The sequence below is a fragment of the Engraulis encrasicolus genome, chromosome 22 (assembly GCF_034702125.1).
Source record: "Engraulis encrasicolus isolate BLACKSEA-1 chromosome 22, IST_EnEncr_1.0, whole genome shotgun sequence".
Lineage (NCBI taxonomy): Eukaryota > Metazoa > Chordata > Actinopteri > Clupeiformes > Engraulidae > Engraulis > Engraulis encrasicolus.
The window spans coordinates 24,277,602-24,293,256 of record NC_085878.1 but is presented as its reverse complement, the minus strand read 5'-3'; the positions used below and the strand labels follow the sequence as shown (position 1 = coordinate 24,293,256).

Genomic DNA, 15,655 nt, shown 5'->3' with positions numbered 1-15,655 from the left:
TCTTTCTTTCTTTCTTTCTCTCTTTCTCTCTTTCTTTCTTTCTCTCTTTCTTTCGTTCTTTCTCTCTTTCTTTCTAACCCTTGGATGAGCCAGTGTGTTACAAGGTGCCACAGGCTCCAACACGTCAGTAAGTCTCCTCTCATACAGCAACACTGCACACCTCCCTCAATCCTAGCCTCGGCCTCTAGCTCTGTTGCAACATCCCCATCTTTGTGTCTGCAGTCTGTGTAGCAGCATACTTGAGCTGCTGCTGTGCTGTGCTGTGCTCTTTGTTTAGCTTCTGCAAACAGCAGGTTGCTTTGAAGCAGTCGAGCAGCAAGCGACGTCACCGAGGTCCCACTTTAGCAGCTCGTAAAGTGCACTGGGCCAGGCACTACAAGGCACTGTGCTCTTGGAGCATGCCAGAGCATGGGTTTGGGGAACCACAGAGTACAGACGCTGTGTTAAGTTCAGCTGACTCAACTTCGTGTCTGGGGCACTGTGTGTTCTATATACAGTAGTCTACAGTTGGTGGTCTCGGAGGAGTGAAGTGCCTTTGCACGAGGAGAGCAGTATATATGTGTTTTAGTCTGTGTGTACATGGCTATTACATATGGTCATCTTTTGTCTTTTTTTGGTGATTCTGTAAAAGCGTTCATGAAGACCTCTGGTCAGGTTTGTGTTTTCTGTACCTCTGAAATAGATGGACAACAGTCATTTAAGACATTCAGTAAACAAAGTCAACTCAGTACACCAAAATACACTCAATGAAGGACATTGTCTCTTACCATTACTTTTCCTAATGATTAAGCGCATGCCTGGAAGGCTTTTTGTCCTTCTGCCTTTGGAGTAGCTGTGCTTATTCATAACCCTTACGCGATGTGGAACTACAGGCACTCAGCAGTTCCTGGAAGAGCATTTAGTGGAACGCTTTCAGCTTTTGCTTCTGAAAAAATACTTTCAATAATTGAAGTGTTCATAATATTGCATTACACTGATTAAACATGCTGTGCATGAGCTGTAGGACTACAACTACGTAAAAATCATGACAATGTAGAAACATGCACTCAATATCCAATTGGTCATTGATGCAACTTTCTATTCAGCCAATCACATGTCTGCAACTCAATACTTTTAGGTATGTAGACAGACGTGGTCAAGACAATTGGCTGCAGTGCAAACCAGACATCAGAATTGTCAAGAAAGGTGATTAAACTGACTTTGAACATGGCACAGTTGGTGCCAGACGGGCTGGTCTGAGTATTTCAGAAACTGCTTATCTACTAGGATATTCACGCACAATCATCTGGAATGGTAGGGTCAGTATTTGGTGTCAACAACGTGAAAGCATGGATACATCCTGCCTTGCATGAAAGGTTCAGGCTGGTTGTGTAATGCTGTGGGGGATATTTTCTTGGCACACTTTGCGCCCCTTAGTACTATTTGAGCATCGTGACAATGCCACAGCCTAGCTGAGTATTGTTGTGTTGGCAGTTAATGCAGGTCTGAAAGCAACCCCGTACTAGTCTGTCTAAGTGGCTGGTGAGTGTTTTTGTTTGTTTGTTTGTTTGTTTTTCATTTAATATCAATACACAGCCAAAGTAAAGGGACATGTTCTTTCATACAGAATATATGGAGGAAAACATTTTGAATGCCAGTTTGATCACAATGTGCATCATAAATAATAAGAAGGCAATAACCATCCTGTAACAACAGTTGTCTTGGCTCATCCTGACTCATATGAGCTTGAACAAACATGGTTTTTCCATGGTGTCTTAGCCTGGAACAATTTTGACAGATATATTGAAATTAGGCAAAATCATCCCACAATCCCTTTCATAATGTAAACCATAGCCAAAAACCCTCCCGGAAATCATTGTTTCATCCCCTGAGAGGCTTGCGAAGAGGCCATTGGAAAAATCTAGGCTTTTAAAACATTTTTTTAGAATTAAATAGAGCTGGTACTAGGAGTTCTCATTACCATCCTAAAAATACTTCATTTATTTTTTTAAATATGTTTCACTGATCTATAAATGGCTGCCCATCTGTGAAGTGTTCCATGGGTATTGCGTCACTGCAGCGTTCCTCTTGGCCACAGACCCAAAGCCCTTTAGGGGCACGTATTTTTCGGGCGAGCTGTCCCAGTAGGTAGCTCCTAATACTGAGCCCTTACAGAACGTAAGATATCTCTCTCTCTCTCTCTCTGTCTGTCTGTCTGTCTGTCTGCCTGTCTGCCTGTCTGCCTGTCTGCCTGCCTGTCTGTCTGTCTGTCTGTCTGTCTCTCTCTCTCTCTCTCTCTCTCTCTCTCTCTCTCTCTCTCTCTCTCTCTCTCTCTCTCTCTGAAGTAGAGGTGCTCCGATTGCTCGGCAGCCGATCATGCTCGGCCGATAATGGCCAAAAATAGCCTGATCGGTGATCGGAAAAACATGCCGATCAAAAAACCGATCCAGAGATATTAAATTCCTCACGCAACCATTTCGCCTTTACACCTGGCGCTGCCTGCATGTAGCATAGGCAGGCACGTGCAGAGCATAGTTGCCCACGGTGCCCGAGCAACGGCCCTTTTGCCCACATTGGCTGATATTGCCCTTCCAAGGGAGGGGAAAATAATTTGGCAATTATAATTTCATATTTCAATATAATTTGATTTCTTTATAATTCATAATTTTGATTGAAGTTTTGTACAATAAAGACTTAAGTCAGTCATACAAATTCATCAGACCCGTCGAGAATGGGCACGAGCGATGTGAGGTAGTTCTAGGCCTACGCAACAACTCCGGTGGGGAGGGGCACGCGACAGGCGCTTGAGCGCCTATAAGAGACACGAAAGATTTTGAAGATGCCTGGGTGTCGGCTAGAGCCCTACACACAGTCTACATATTAGGGTACAAAATATGCTCACAATCTCTATTATCAACAATGTTGAGTTTAGAACTTTTTGTTATCTGACAGCCAGCCAGCGCCACGTTTAGGTAGCAAAAAAAAAAAACCCGACAGCCAGCTGTAGATATGCCTCGGAAAAATAGGCTAAGATTTCATGTTTCAACTGATTTGCTTTGCCATTCGTATTTTTGATTGAAGCTTCCTAAATTAAGTTTTCAAATTCAGATTCACCTGCACCTCGAGAGATAGGCAAAGGGAGGGGCAGCGTTGGGGGGGCACGCGCAGCTCTACATGGGAGGGAGGGGGGAGCAAGCATGCATGCGATGCGACCAGGGCAGAGACGCAAAATATGTCGAAGATGTCGTGGGAGTAGAGCGACTGCCCTGGCGGCCTGAGGTGAGCTGGAAACATAGCAGACTACACAGTATTACACTACATGACCACAATTAATGCCTCTTAAAGCCGATGTCGAGTTTAGGACTTTAATCTGACAGCCGGTGTGCCACGTTCAGATATTGGGGGAAAACGACAGCCAGCTAGCTTGCAGTCATTGTCAACGTTTTACATGGCTCAGGTTGTTTTGTGGAAGGCTAACTCAACTAAGAAACGTGCAGATGACATGTCGTTTTATCAAGCAAGAGAGAACTTAAGGGGGTAGGCTAGCTAAAGGAAGCACATCTCTGCAGAGTTGGCTGCGAAAAAAAAATGAACAGGTGCAGGTGAGGCAGAGAATCTTTTTCAGGATTGTAGAGGTTTGATCTTGGTGAGACCGCTTGGAAAGTGCTTTTTCTTACCCTGATATATTCTCCGACCCAAAGATACTGTTTCCACTGTCAATGTCCATGTAATTGAAATAAATCCACTCCACATGATAACTGGCGTTTACTGTTCTTCTCAAGACATAGGCCTACAAAATGTGCATGAACTAACTAAAATATCTGTAATGAAAATAAAAGGTTATAAAGTATGCGAGAAGCTCGGGGCTTCAGAGCAACAGATAAGAACTGGTCGCTCCCACGCCACGGTTCTTTGCGATCTGAATGAAAGCCGGCTCGTCAATTCTTAAAGCGACAGTACACATTTTTAATATAGGCTACAAAAGACCCAACAAATGACCTAAACCTGTGAATTCTTATTGTTTTAGCTTTCCTATATAATATTCATCATTTTAATCATGGAATATGCATATTAACGAAATTTCAAATTCAAATGAAATGATCTTTTAACCATTTTAAAACTATTTCTATTTATTATAACTTAAAGTCTACTTTGGCTGCTACAAGGATTATAAAGATGACAGTGGGTTAATTGATTAAGCATCTTCATATTTAGCCTATTAATTTACTCATCATTTCATTTCATTTAAGATGAGGATGACTCAGAGCCACAGACCTCTGCACATAGGGCAGGTAGGCATAAGACTGATCATCTCTGTGACTGATAAGTTACAGGTTTAAAAACTATCAAGGCTTTTTCTCATAATTTCATTTAATTTAGGGACAGCCACATACCACACATGAGGAAATGTGGATCAGGAGACATTTAGGGCAGGTGGGCATAAGGCTGATCATCTCTGATATGATTAATAGGTAGGCCTACATGTTTAAAAACTAGCATGTTATATCATATGGTACGCATTCAAGATACTATACAATAAAATAATATTAATAATTATGACAATAATATACTACTTCTACTACTACTACTAAAAATAATAATACCCATGGTAAACATTTCTGAAGGCCGCTCATTGTTGATGGGTTTTTTTGTTTTTGTTTTTGTTTTTTGTTTTTTTTTGGGGGGGGGGGTTGCCCTTTCTTCAGGTTAGAGCAACTGCCCTTTGAAATTCCTGTGCACGTCCCTGAGCCTAGGTGCTGGCTCTGCACAGCTGCTGCACCAAAATAAGGCATCTTTACTTGTCTTTAACTTTTTGGAATTCCCTCCTTCATTTTCACCATTTATAATCATATCTGCATCAACAATGATCTGATTTTCCGATCCATGCGCAGTTTACATGACGCTTGTAATTTGTGAATGACGTGTCAGTCTCGCCATGTTCACTATTTTGAGTTACAGCCTGTCAGCACGCAACAACTAAACGTTTCCAAAACAATCATCAACTGTATTGTTTTTAAAGTTGTAGCCTAATGGACAGCCAGGTCATTAGTTTTGTAGTCGCTGCAACACCAAACAGCAACTAGGGAGAATGGACGGTGAAACTCAATGAGTCTGTGCAGGGAATTCTACATTCTATGACAGTGTTACAGAGAAAGAGCTTTCCTCGCAGACACGCTGTGTTGTGCGTGTTCCCTGTTCTTTCAAGTGAAGTTTTTTGTTCTTGTTTTGTGTATGTAGAATCTCAAGTGTTTCAGTCACAATGTAATTTGCGATAGACTACTTCTCGCCCGTTAGCCATTTTACGTTATAACCTGTGTAGTTGCCTCGGTCAGCACGCGACAAGTTCACGTTGTCCGCACAAGCATGCCAACGTTATTGTTTTCAAAGTTGTAATTGACAGTCAGTCGATTAGTTTGATAGTAGCTGAAACGCCAAACGGCGACAGAAGTGAGAGGGAGAGAGCAGAACGGTCGCGGAGCACTGCAGCTGTGGACAGTGAGTGACAGAGAGGGGAGGGGCTCTCCTCACGAGGCTGCTCATTTAAAGCGACAGGGTTTTTTCTCGTATGCAGAAGACGAGAGACTGAGATCCAGGTGTCTGAGCTTCAATTCAATCTCAAATAGTTAAGTAATTATATGCAATAACTTATAAATTGATGTAATGTTTCAGTTTCAATTCAATCTTAAATAGTTTAGTAATTATATGCAATAACTTATAAATTGATTAATACTGTAGACTTACTTGTAGGCTATATTACCAACACTAGTCTGAAAGAGCTGAAATATAATAATAATAATAATAATAATAATAATAATAATAATAATGATAGCCTAATAATAACAATAATAATAATAATCATAATAGTAATAGCCTAATAATAGGCCTACATTGTGAAAGCGACATGTGCAAATTAAGATTGATTGGTTTATGGGCAGAAATATTCAATAAGGATAATTAATAGGCTATTAAAAAAATAGGAAATAATTTCTGTGATCGGCAATGATCGGTGATCGGCAGATAAAGATTTTTGGTGATCGGTATCGGTGATCGGGCCAAAAAATGGTGATCGGAGCACCTCTACTCTCAAGTGTGATTGGGTCTGTGGGTGTTGGCTCAGCCGAGCACCTGTTCTTAACTGGTATCCTTGGCTACTCGGGAGGATCCTCATCACTCCTGGAGAGGTCTTCAGAGGGATTATTTTTGCATGGCTGGCTGGGGATGATGATGGGCTGACAATTAACACCCATGACATCTGTCACATCAGTCTCTCTTTTCCTCTCCCTCACAAGCTCACACACTCCTACTTAAACACACACACACACACACACACACACACACACACACACACACACACACACACACACACACACACACACACACACACACACACACACACACACACCTTTTGAGTGACTCACATTCACTCACACACACGCGCACACACATCTCTTTTAAGTCACACACATTCACACACCCCTCTTTTGAGTCATACACATTCTCGCACTCACACCCTTAGTGGTAGGCAGGCAGATGTATTTCTATGGGTGGGTTAGCCAGAAGCAGGTGGAAGGGCCACCACTAGCAACGTTATCCTTAGCAGACCTGACAGGGAGCTTCCCTCTTCTCTCTCTTCTTTCCTTTCTTTTCCTCCTTTTCTCCTCACACTCTAATCTCCTCTGAAGTTCCAGGAACATCTACCGAGGCAAGTTGGCTTCTATTCTACATAATGTATTTCAGCTGGGGTGAGGAAGAAAGCAATAAGAAGGAATGTGAGGTGATCCCTGGAAGAAAATAAACAAGTAATGCGGAAATAATTAATGTGCAAAAAAAAAAATGGAATAAAGTGTACTTGCGGCGGGCCAAAGAAAGCACAGCATGCACTAACAATTTCTCCAGCTCCTTACAACGAAAATTCCTCTTGAGACGCTTGGCAGTTTTGTCTTTTTCCTCTTTATTTATTTTGCTTTGCAGGCCTGGAAGAGTCAAGCACACACCTCAGCAGAATCTTTGATGCATTGAGTCGCGGCTTTTGAAGTGTGCTTGTTTGTGTTTTTTGTGTGCGCACGCTTGGGTGTGTGTGCCATGTGTGATTGTGTTCGTGTTTTTCTGTGTGCGTGCGTGTGTGCGTTGGTGCATCTATCTGTAGATGCATGTAGCGTCTAACTGCCACGTCTGCTTGAGGAGATAAAGTGTAAACATGACATCTAAAGGCCCTGCGCTCCGCTGTGCTGTGCAGTTGGGGAGAGCATGCGCGAGGCGAGCCCTCAATCACACAGAGAAAGCTGCGGTGTCTATTCAGCAGACGGCTTGTGATCTAGCACTCACATACGAACCCCCATTTCAGTGCTCCGCCACTTTGCTCTTTTAACGTGCCGCAACATGCCATTTATCACTAATGTTTCCTGCAATTTACTTTTTTTAAGGAAGAGAAGATCCCCCTATATTGCAACCCCACCACCTCCATCTCAAAGCCACTATAAGCCACTATTCACCCTAGAAGACGGGTACAAGGTTTTTAATAGGTCTTCTATAAAGTCAGTGCAAGCCGGTTACAGTTGTGTTCTTGTGTCCTGACTGATGCAGCCAGATGTATTGAGTCAAAGCAAGCCTTTGGAAGTGCCTGTTGCAGCACTGTGGTATTGTGTCCTGAGGGATGAGGTGATGGCGGTGTTGACCTGCACTGCACTGCCCAGACTCACCTCTCCCACCAGCAGTGCAGCTGACAACTTTGACTGGGCCTGGGACAAAGCCATCTGAAGCCCCCCCCCCACCCCCCCTTCTCAACACATACAGTGTAATAGGGTCCCAATTCTGGGACCGCCCTTTTCCCTAGGCCTAAGACAACTGACCCTGTTTACAGCCTGCCCACCAGAACCCGCCTACAGTACACGTTGTCCACAGCCCCAGCTCTCCTCCACTACACTCCACTCTAGAGATGCTCATTTGAGTGTGCCTCACGCTCGCTTAACGTCTACTACACTTTAACAATTTAGAGTCACCTCTGGAAAGTGTCCCAGGTGCAAATTCGGACACGTCACTGAACTTAATCCACCATTACCGGCTCTGGTGCTCAAGAGAGTGCGTGACCAGTGCTGTGCTGTTTTCGTCCAGTAGTCAAACCTCCACTTTTGCCTCTTAGCTGTCCACGTGGCTGGCTTTTAATGAGAAATCTGTCTCTGAAGAACCCTGTTTGCAGAAATTTGAAGGAGGCCTTGGCTATCCGCCTTTAAGCCATTTATTATCAGCAGGTGAATGGGCTTTTGATCCCTGTCCTGTTTTGGCACCATCGCGAAATAGCAAGCGGCCAGCAAATGAGCTGTAGCCTCCACGCCGGGCTACTCCAAGCAGACATTCACACACAGAATTCAGAATCCACAGCACACGTGCATGTGCACGCACGCAAGCAGGGTCTTGTACACACACACACACACACACACACACACACACACACACACACACACACACACACACACACACACACACACACACACACACACACACACACACACACACACAGGCGCGCGCGCGCACAAATACACACGCGCACAAACACGCACACATAAACACACATTCCGGATCCAGACATGCACACGCTCACTCACTCACTGAAATGTTTTTGCTGGAAAATATGGAAATGGCAAAAATGGAAAGTTATGCAATTCATATGTTGGAACATTTTCGTAGATAAGGGTATAAATTGTATACTCCTGCCAAGACTGTCCGAAATGGTATTTGCGATGGTTGTGTAAACTTGCATGCAAGGTTTACCATCCAGAAAAAGACAGATTTCCTGCAAAATTGCAGGACTTGAGTGATCTGTTTCCATTTTGGCAGATTGCTGAACGTTAGCATTTGCATGCATATTGCACAGTACATCTACATGAAAGCTAGTTGCATGTTACAAGCTGTGTTGAACAGTTTTGCGGGGCATTTATAATCCGTTTTCTTGTTACATGGTTTCCATATCCATGAAGTGGAAAAGAACACACTTAGCTTTAAGGATAGACCGATATATCGGCCGGCCGATATATCGGGCCGATATTTGTGCTTTTTAAGTGTATCGGTATCGGCCGATACACGTGTGGTTTTGGCCGATACGCAATATTTATTATTTTATGTTATTCAGGTTTTTTAAAACAGGGTGGCCGCGGGTCCTTAAAAAGTCTTAAATGTCATTTTCGCCAAATAAGGCCTTGAAAAGTCTTATTTTGTCTTAAATTTTCAACCCTAATGTCTTAAATTTGTGGAGCTTAATTTAGGGAGGAAAAATTATGTCAGCCATGTGATGAACTTCGCGACGGAAATTGGGAGTTGTAGCCATGTAGTGTAATTTAGAACGCATTATTGAATTTTATTTAGTGTAAAGTTTCATTGTGTTTAGTTTTGTGTTTTCAAACGGCTACATTAATGTAAATAACCAATTGGTTTTTGTGCTGCATTTGAACCTGTGTATGATCTTGCGAGTTGGTCCTAATTTCATTTGGGAAATGGTATTGAAAAGTCTTAAAATGTCTTAAATTTGACTTGCTAAAACCTGTAAACGCTGCGAGTTGGTCTTAATTTTATTTGGAAAATGGTATTGAAAAGTCTTAAAATGTCTTAATTTTGACTTGGTCAAACCTGTAGACACCCTGTAAAAGCACCAAGACACTTTATTTTTGAATTACTTGATTGTTAGACATTACTTGATTGTTAGAGTGGGTGTTTAAATGGTACAAGTTCTACCTCAATTTGATAATGTTAAATAAATGTTTATTTTTAACTTGAGAGACCTGGAATATTTGTCATTTTTAAAACTTTTTTTTAACCCATATCGGCCCCAAATATCGGGTATCGGAAATCGGGTATCGGCCAAGGGTGATGAAAAAAATCGGTATCGCATCGGCCATTAAAAAACCTGTATCGGTCGACCCTTACTTAGCTTGATTCATCATTTTGGGGCCATCTTTCTTGATGTTTCTTGTGTGATTTGCCTGTAGTCTTGAGATAATACAGATCTGAAGATGGTTTCCATTATGAGAGGAACGGTGAGATTATCAGGATTTATACAAGATTGACTGTCATCAAGACCAGTTTGGAAGCAATCCTTTCAGATCATCACCAGCCATTGTGATGTGAACAATTGAAACTCGTGGGATTTCACTCATTCTGTATTCATTTGATGATATCTGATATATTATATTCCTGAAAGATTTTTTTTTAGAAGTGTGTCCATTTAAATGGGACTTTGTTAAAGCTTTCAAGCTTCAGTTTTTACCAAACCCCTCCAATGAGTCAGACCTTTTGAGAGGTCCTTCACTTACAGCCCTTCTCAAATTTTCAAGGGAGGAAAACGATAGTGGAGTTAGTCTCGATGTCCTGATTTGGCTGCAATTCCAGCAAATTTGTGTTGTAATCTTCCGGGCAGAGAGAGGGTGTTTTCCTAGGCTTTATCCTTTCCAGGACTCGCAGTCAAGCAGTCAAGCCTCTCTCAATGATCACTCGTCTGCAAAACAAGTCAACAAAGGGGAGGCAGCAGAAATCACTCTTTTCTCTCTCAGCTACTTTGCTTCAATAAGGATGGCAGTGGAATTAATGGTGGCCCGAGGCCACACTCCATTATTTTCCCAATGTTTTTCTCTTCTGCTGTCTTTCTCGCATGTGCACTCAGGGGTGCTGACAAGAGGGGACAAAGGGGTCAGTTGTCCCGGGCCCTGGGAGATGGGGATAGCCCAGAATTGGGACCTCCTTACAGTGGATGTATTGGGGTGGGGGGCCCTTTCAAATCACTTTGTCCTGGGCCCAGCCAAAGCTGTCAGCGGCCCTGTGTGCACGCACGCACGCACACGCACACACACACACACACACACACACACACACACACACACACACACACACACACACACACACACACACACACACACACACACACACACACACACACACACACACACACACACACAGAGCTACCCCACTCCACCTCTTTCTATATTTCGTCTCCTTTTTTGGCTGCTCCCTTCCACTATCTTCCCCTCTGATGAATAGATCCCCCAGACTTTTTGTCTTCCGCTCCTCCTCCTCCTCCAGTGCCTTTTGCTTATGCCAGCCAGAGCCGTATTGTAATGGCTTTCTGTGTTGTGAGCGATTGAAATGTCTGTGCGCTAATGGGGCCTTGTCCGTTTCCCTTGCGCGTGTCTGTCTTGTCTGTAATGAATGGGCCACTAGGGCATGCTAATGGGAGCTGTCTGCCATTGGACTTCCTGTGAAAGAGTTAAGGGTAGGGGTGCCAAGCGTAGTATTTATGTGTCCGACCGTCCGGGTGTTTGTAATGTAAGGTATCGGTGATGGGGCTTGAGGTCTGGGGTTCAGGCAGATCGGAGGACATTGATTCCTCATTAACACGCCCGACTTGTGGTGTTCGGGGTCAGACTGCTGGATCAGCCAAGCTCTGGCCTTGCCGTGTGTGAGCATCTGTGTGATCGTGTTCTTGTTCTGTTTTGTCTCACAGTTCAGTCTTTGTGCCTTTTTCAATACAAAAACCTTCTGTCTACTGACTGAAGTTGGGATGAGCCGGTGTCTATCTGTCTGCCGGTCTGTCTCATAGTCTTCGCCCTTTTTGCAGTGTCCAAAGTCATGTTTTGTTCCAGAGTGGCTAAAACCCAGGGCTTAATGTCGCCCATGTATGAGAGTATTGTGAATGGACAGTCAAGGCCGTATGAAAGTTTAATGAGTTGGCAGGCCTGCTACAGATTTGGCTGACTGGCTGGGCTGGCTGCAGTGTGGAATGGTTTGGAATATTAAGTGCATCCACGGTGTGTGCGTGCTCGCGAATGTGTGTGACAGGTGTGCCAGATGAACCCACCGCTTTCCTGCACTTCCCGGTTCCAGGGTGGGGAGGAAAAAGAGAAAAAGGAAAGGATGACGAAAAAGGAGTGTGTGGTGTTAAATTTTGATGCCGCTCAAGAGTTATAGATGCTTCACTGCCACTTGACAAAAAAAACAAAAACCTCGAGGCACCCCCCCTTTTCTTTCTCTCTTAGTCTCACACAGCGGACGCATAGCAATATTGTCATTGTTTCTGTTGTGTCTGTGACTGTCCTTGGACCTAATATTGTATTCTGTTGATATTTATAACGCATCTGTATGGTGGGGACGTAAGTAAGAGTTTTGAGGAGAGAGGTCCTGTGTGAAATTGAGAAGAGATGGAGTGCGTGCGAGGAGAAAAGTGGAGCACTGAGGTTTGAAGGCGATGGCAGGGACGTGACAGTCAGGGGTCATTTTTTGTCACACGTGGAATATCACTTGTCTGCTGTTCTTGGATCCTAGACTTTAAAAAAAACATTTATAGAAACATTCCTTTCTGCCTCCCTTGTCCCCAACAATCCAGACCTTACTGTGCCTTCCATTAATGTCCAGAGAGACAGACAGACAGACAGACAGACAGACAGACAGACAGACAGACAGACAGACAGACAGACAGACAGACGGAGGGAGGGAGGGAGAGAGAGAGAGTGACAGACGGAGAGAGAGAGAGAGACAGACGGAGAGATGGAGAGAGAGACTTCAGTCTCTTTATAATGCACCTTGCACTCGCAGTGCGTCTCGCTTCCCCACGCCGCTCCGCTCCGCACCGCACGGCAAGGCGCAGCATGCTTCAATCCACACGCGGCGAGAGAGACAAAAGCCACCTTTATCAGTCTCCCCATCCGCCGCCAATGAAATCAATGCGGCCCAGTCTGTTTAGCAGTGTTTAGATAATTCTCTTTTTCTGTCGGCGCTGTAATTACTCCATCAGCTTTTTCCATACATTAATCTCCCACCTAACCCCAATTTCGGAGTCGCCGCTCTCCAAGGGGACAGATAAGCAACAATTAGTCATGCAGTGAGCTAAATTAATTAGTATGCATAATTGAAATGAAGCTGTAAGACTCCCCCTAGCACGGGAGCTCCGAGAACCAGGATTCTATATATCACTCTTTCTTTCTTCATTTCTTTCTTTCTTTCTTTCTTCATTTCTTTCTTTCTTTCTTCTCTCCTTTCTCTCCCTTTCAGCCTCTACCTTTCCATTTCCATACCAACCTTCCTACCTTTCCTCTCGTCTTTCTCCTTTTTCCTCAATTTTTCTGTCTCTGTCTCTACTCTCTACTCTCTACTCTCTCTCTCTCTCTCTCTCTCTCTCTCACTCCCTCCCCCGCTCTCTCTCTCCCTCCCCACTGAGAGCAGTCATTACAACAGAAGGGGTAGACAGTTTTAAAAAATGGGGACATTTATTCTCCCTTTCAAAAAGATAGATCTCTCATTTGAATTTTTGTTTGTGTGTCTGTCTGTCAGTCTGTCTTGTTTATTTCCTTGTTTCTATCCACACACACACACACACACACACACCACACCACACACCACACACCACACACACACACACACACACACACACACACACACACACACACACACTTGGTGGCTTTGAACGAGTGTTATTGTTGTTGGATATTAGCTTGTTTTTTAAGCAAGAGCATTCGGTTATCTCGTCAGCCCAAACCAAATAAATGCTGAGCACAGAGGAGCTCAGGGTATGCGTTTCAGTCACTTGCCATAAATTCTGTAAACAAAAAGCTAAAAGTTTAAAATAAGTAAAAAGATGGAAACTGGAATTAAATAAATAATGTAATATAAATAAGATGAAATAAATGTGTTTTTAAATCTACTTTCTGTCTCCCTCTGCCACCCTCCATTCTCACTCCATTCCCCCCTCTCCATTTCTCTCTCTCTCTCTCTCTCTCTCTTTCTCTCTTTCTCTCTCTCCCTCTCTCTCTCTCTCTCTCTCTCTCTCTCTCTCTCTCTCTCTCTCTCTCTCTCTCTCTCTCCATCCCTCCTACAGCATCGATAAAGTCTCCAAGGTGGCGTCTCCGGTGCTGGTGATCCACGGTACGGAGGATGAGGTGATCGACTTCTCCCACGGCCTGGCCATCTACGAGCGGTGCCCGCGCGCCGTGGAGCCCCTGTGGGTGGAGGGAGCCGGCCACAACGACATCGAGCTCTACGCACAGTACCTGGAGCGCCTCAAGCAGTTCATCTCCTTCGAGCTGCCCGCCTCTTGAAGCAACAACAACAGACGCAAACCTCGCTGCCACCCACCCACCCACCTAGCCACCCTGGATTCCCATTACCCCAGCCCTTCAACCGACGACCCACCCTCTACTTACCATTCCCACCCCAACCTACCCCCACCCCTTCCCTAGCCCGTCTACCAACTCCACACCCTCTACCTCCCCTTACCACCTCACCCTGCCGTCCCCCGTTGCTTCTCCAGCCCCGTGTTCAGTCAGTCAGTAGACCCTGACGCACATATGTGAACTGGTCCTCTGTGGATAGCAAGAAACAGACACACACTACAAAGGAAGTGGAGGACCAGATCAGTATTTTGCACTTGCTACGGAAAACTGAACATCTCCCCAGCCTCTTGAAGATGTGATCGCCGATTGACGCCCATGTTGTCTGTTGTTGTTGTGGGGGTTGGGGCTGGTCTTGTGTGTGGGGGAGAGGGGGGAGGAAGCGGGGGTGGGGGGAAATGCATTTTAAAATCATTTTGAAGTGACTTTGTATTCTTTTTTTATATACCTGACAAAAGAACACTGACATTTTTTTGCACCTCACTTGCGTATTAAGAAAAACTTTAGTTGTTAATTTTCTTTTCGCTCTCCTATGACTGAGTTTGTTTTGATTACCCGTGAAAAGGGTAAACAAATGCACTTTTTTTGTGCTGAAATTTTCAGGTGATTGCTCTTTTTTTAAACGTTGTCATTGTTTTTTGTTTTTTTTTCATAATTGTTTTTCTTTTGGCATTCCATTTTAATCTCCTCGCAGAGAGTGAAAGGAATTCAGTCTTTTTTAAACAAATCTTTGCGTGGCCAGTGTGTGTGTGTGTGTGGTATGACAGCACTACCCAGGGAACATAACACTCCTCAATGAGAATCTTAAGCTGTGCTACTGATAATTACAAACACCTGTGGTAAAAGAAAGGACTAGTGGGGGGTATACAAATAACATTAAGGGATAAACCAGACTTAGTTAGCCTACAGGAAGAGGTAAACCTGCTAATAGATATACCTACAGGCATCATGTAGTTAAGACAATGAGGAGTCCATGCTCATCTATTAGATGATTTACCTATACCGCAAGGTTAACTTCAACCTGGTTTACTACTGAACCAGCTTCTTGGTATACCCCCCTGATTTCACTGAAGCATCATGATGTACTGTGTGTGATTGAGACTAAGCTGGTGGAGGAACCGGTGGGTTGATGGGCTGACAGGGTGGGGGGTGGGAGGGGGCTTGTTTTTAAAGAGTATTGGTATGGGAGGGTTTACTGCTGTCTGTGCTCTGTGATACGATGCTTCATCTTACTGTCGTAATCAGGGCATTCTATTAGGACACCTGCTACTGTAACGTGTCCCACGTCCAACAAATTCATGACATGATGCTGTGTACAGATCATTGTGTGAAACAATTTTAATTTATTTGCATTTTTTTGTTCTGTTCTTGGAGGAGGATCACTACCACTGCATCAAAAGCCTTACGTCTTTTGACATTCTGCTCCAACATTCCTATAAAATAATATACATTTTAGGATGTTTGGGGGGTTTCCATAATGTTTTTTCAGAAGATAAGGGGGTACTGCAAGCTGCTATTTATTGGATCTG

General features: G+C 43.9%; 1 protein-coding gene across 1 annotated transcript in view; it reads left to right on the top strand.

Moving 5' to 3' along the window:
* Positions 1–14,507, top strand: part of abhd17c (abhydrolase domain containing 17C, depalmitoylase) — a 34,526-nt gene extending 20,019 nt beyond the window's left edge. Inside the window, exon 3 of the mRNA XM_063187846.1 lies at positions 13,835–14,507. Within this exon, the coding sequence (XP_063043916.1) occupies positions 13,835–14,054 (220 nt within the window). The 3' untranslated portion in view covers positions 14,055–14,507. The remainder of the gene's footprint in view (positions 1–13,834) is intronic.
* The last annotated feature ends 1,148 nt before the right edge of the window (positions 14,508–15,655 follow it).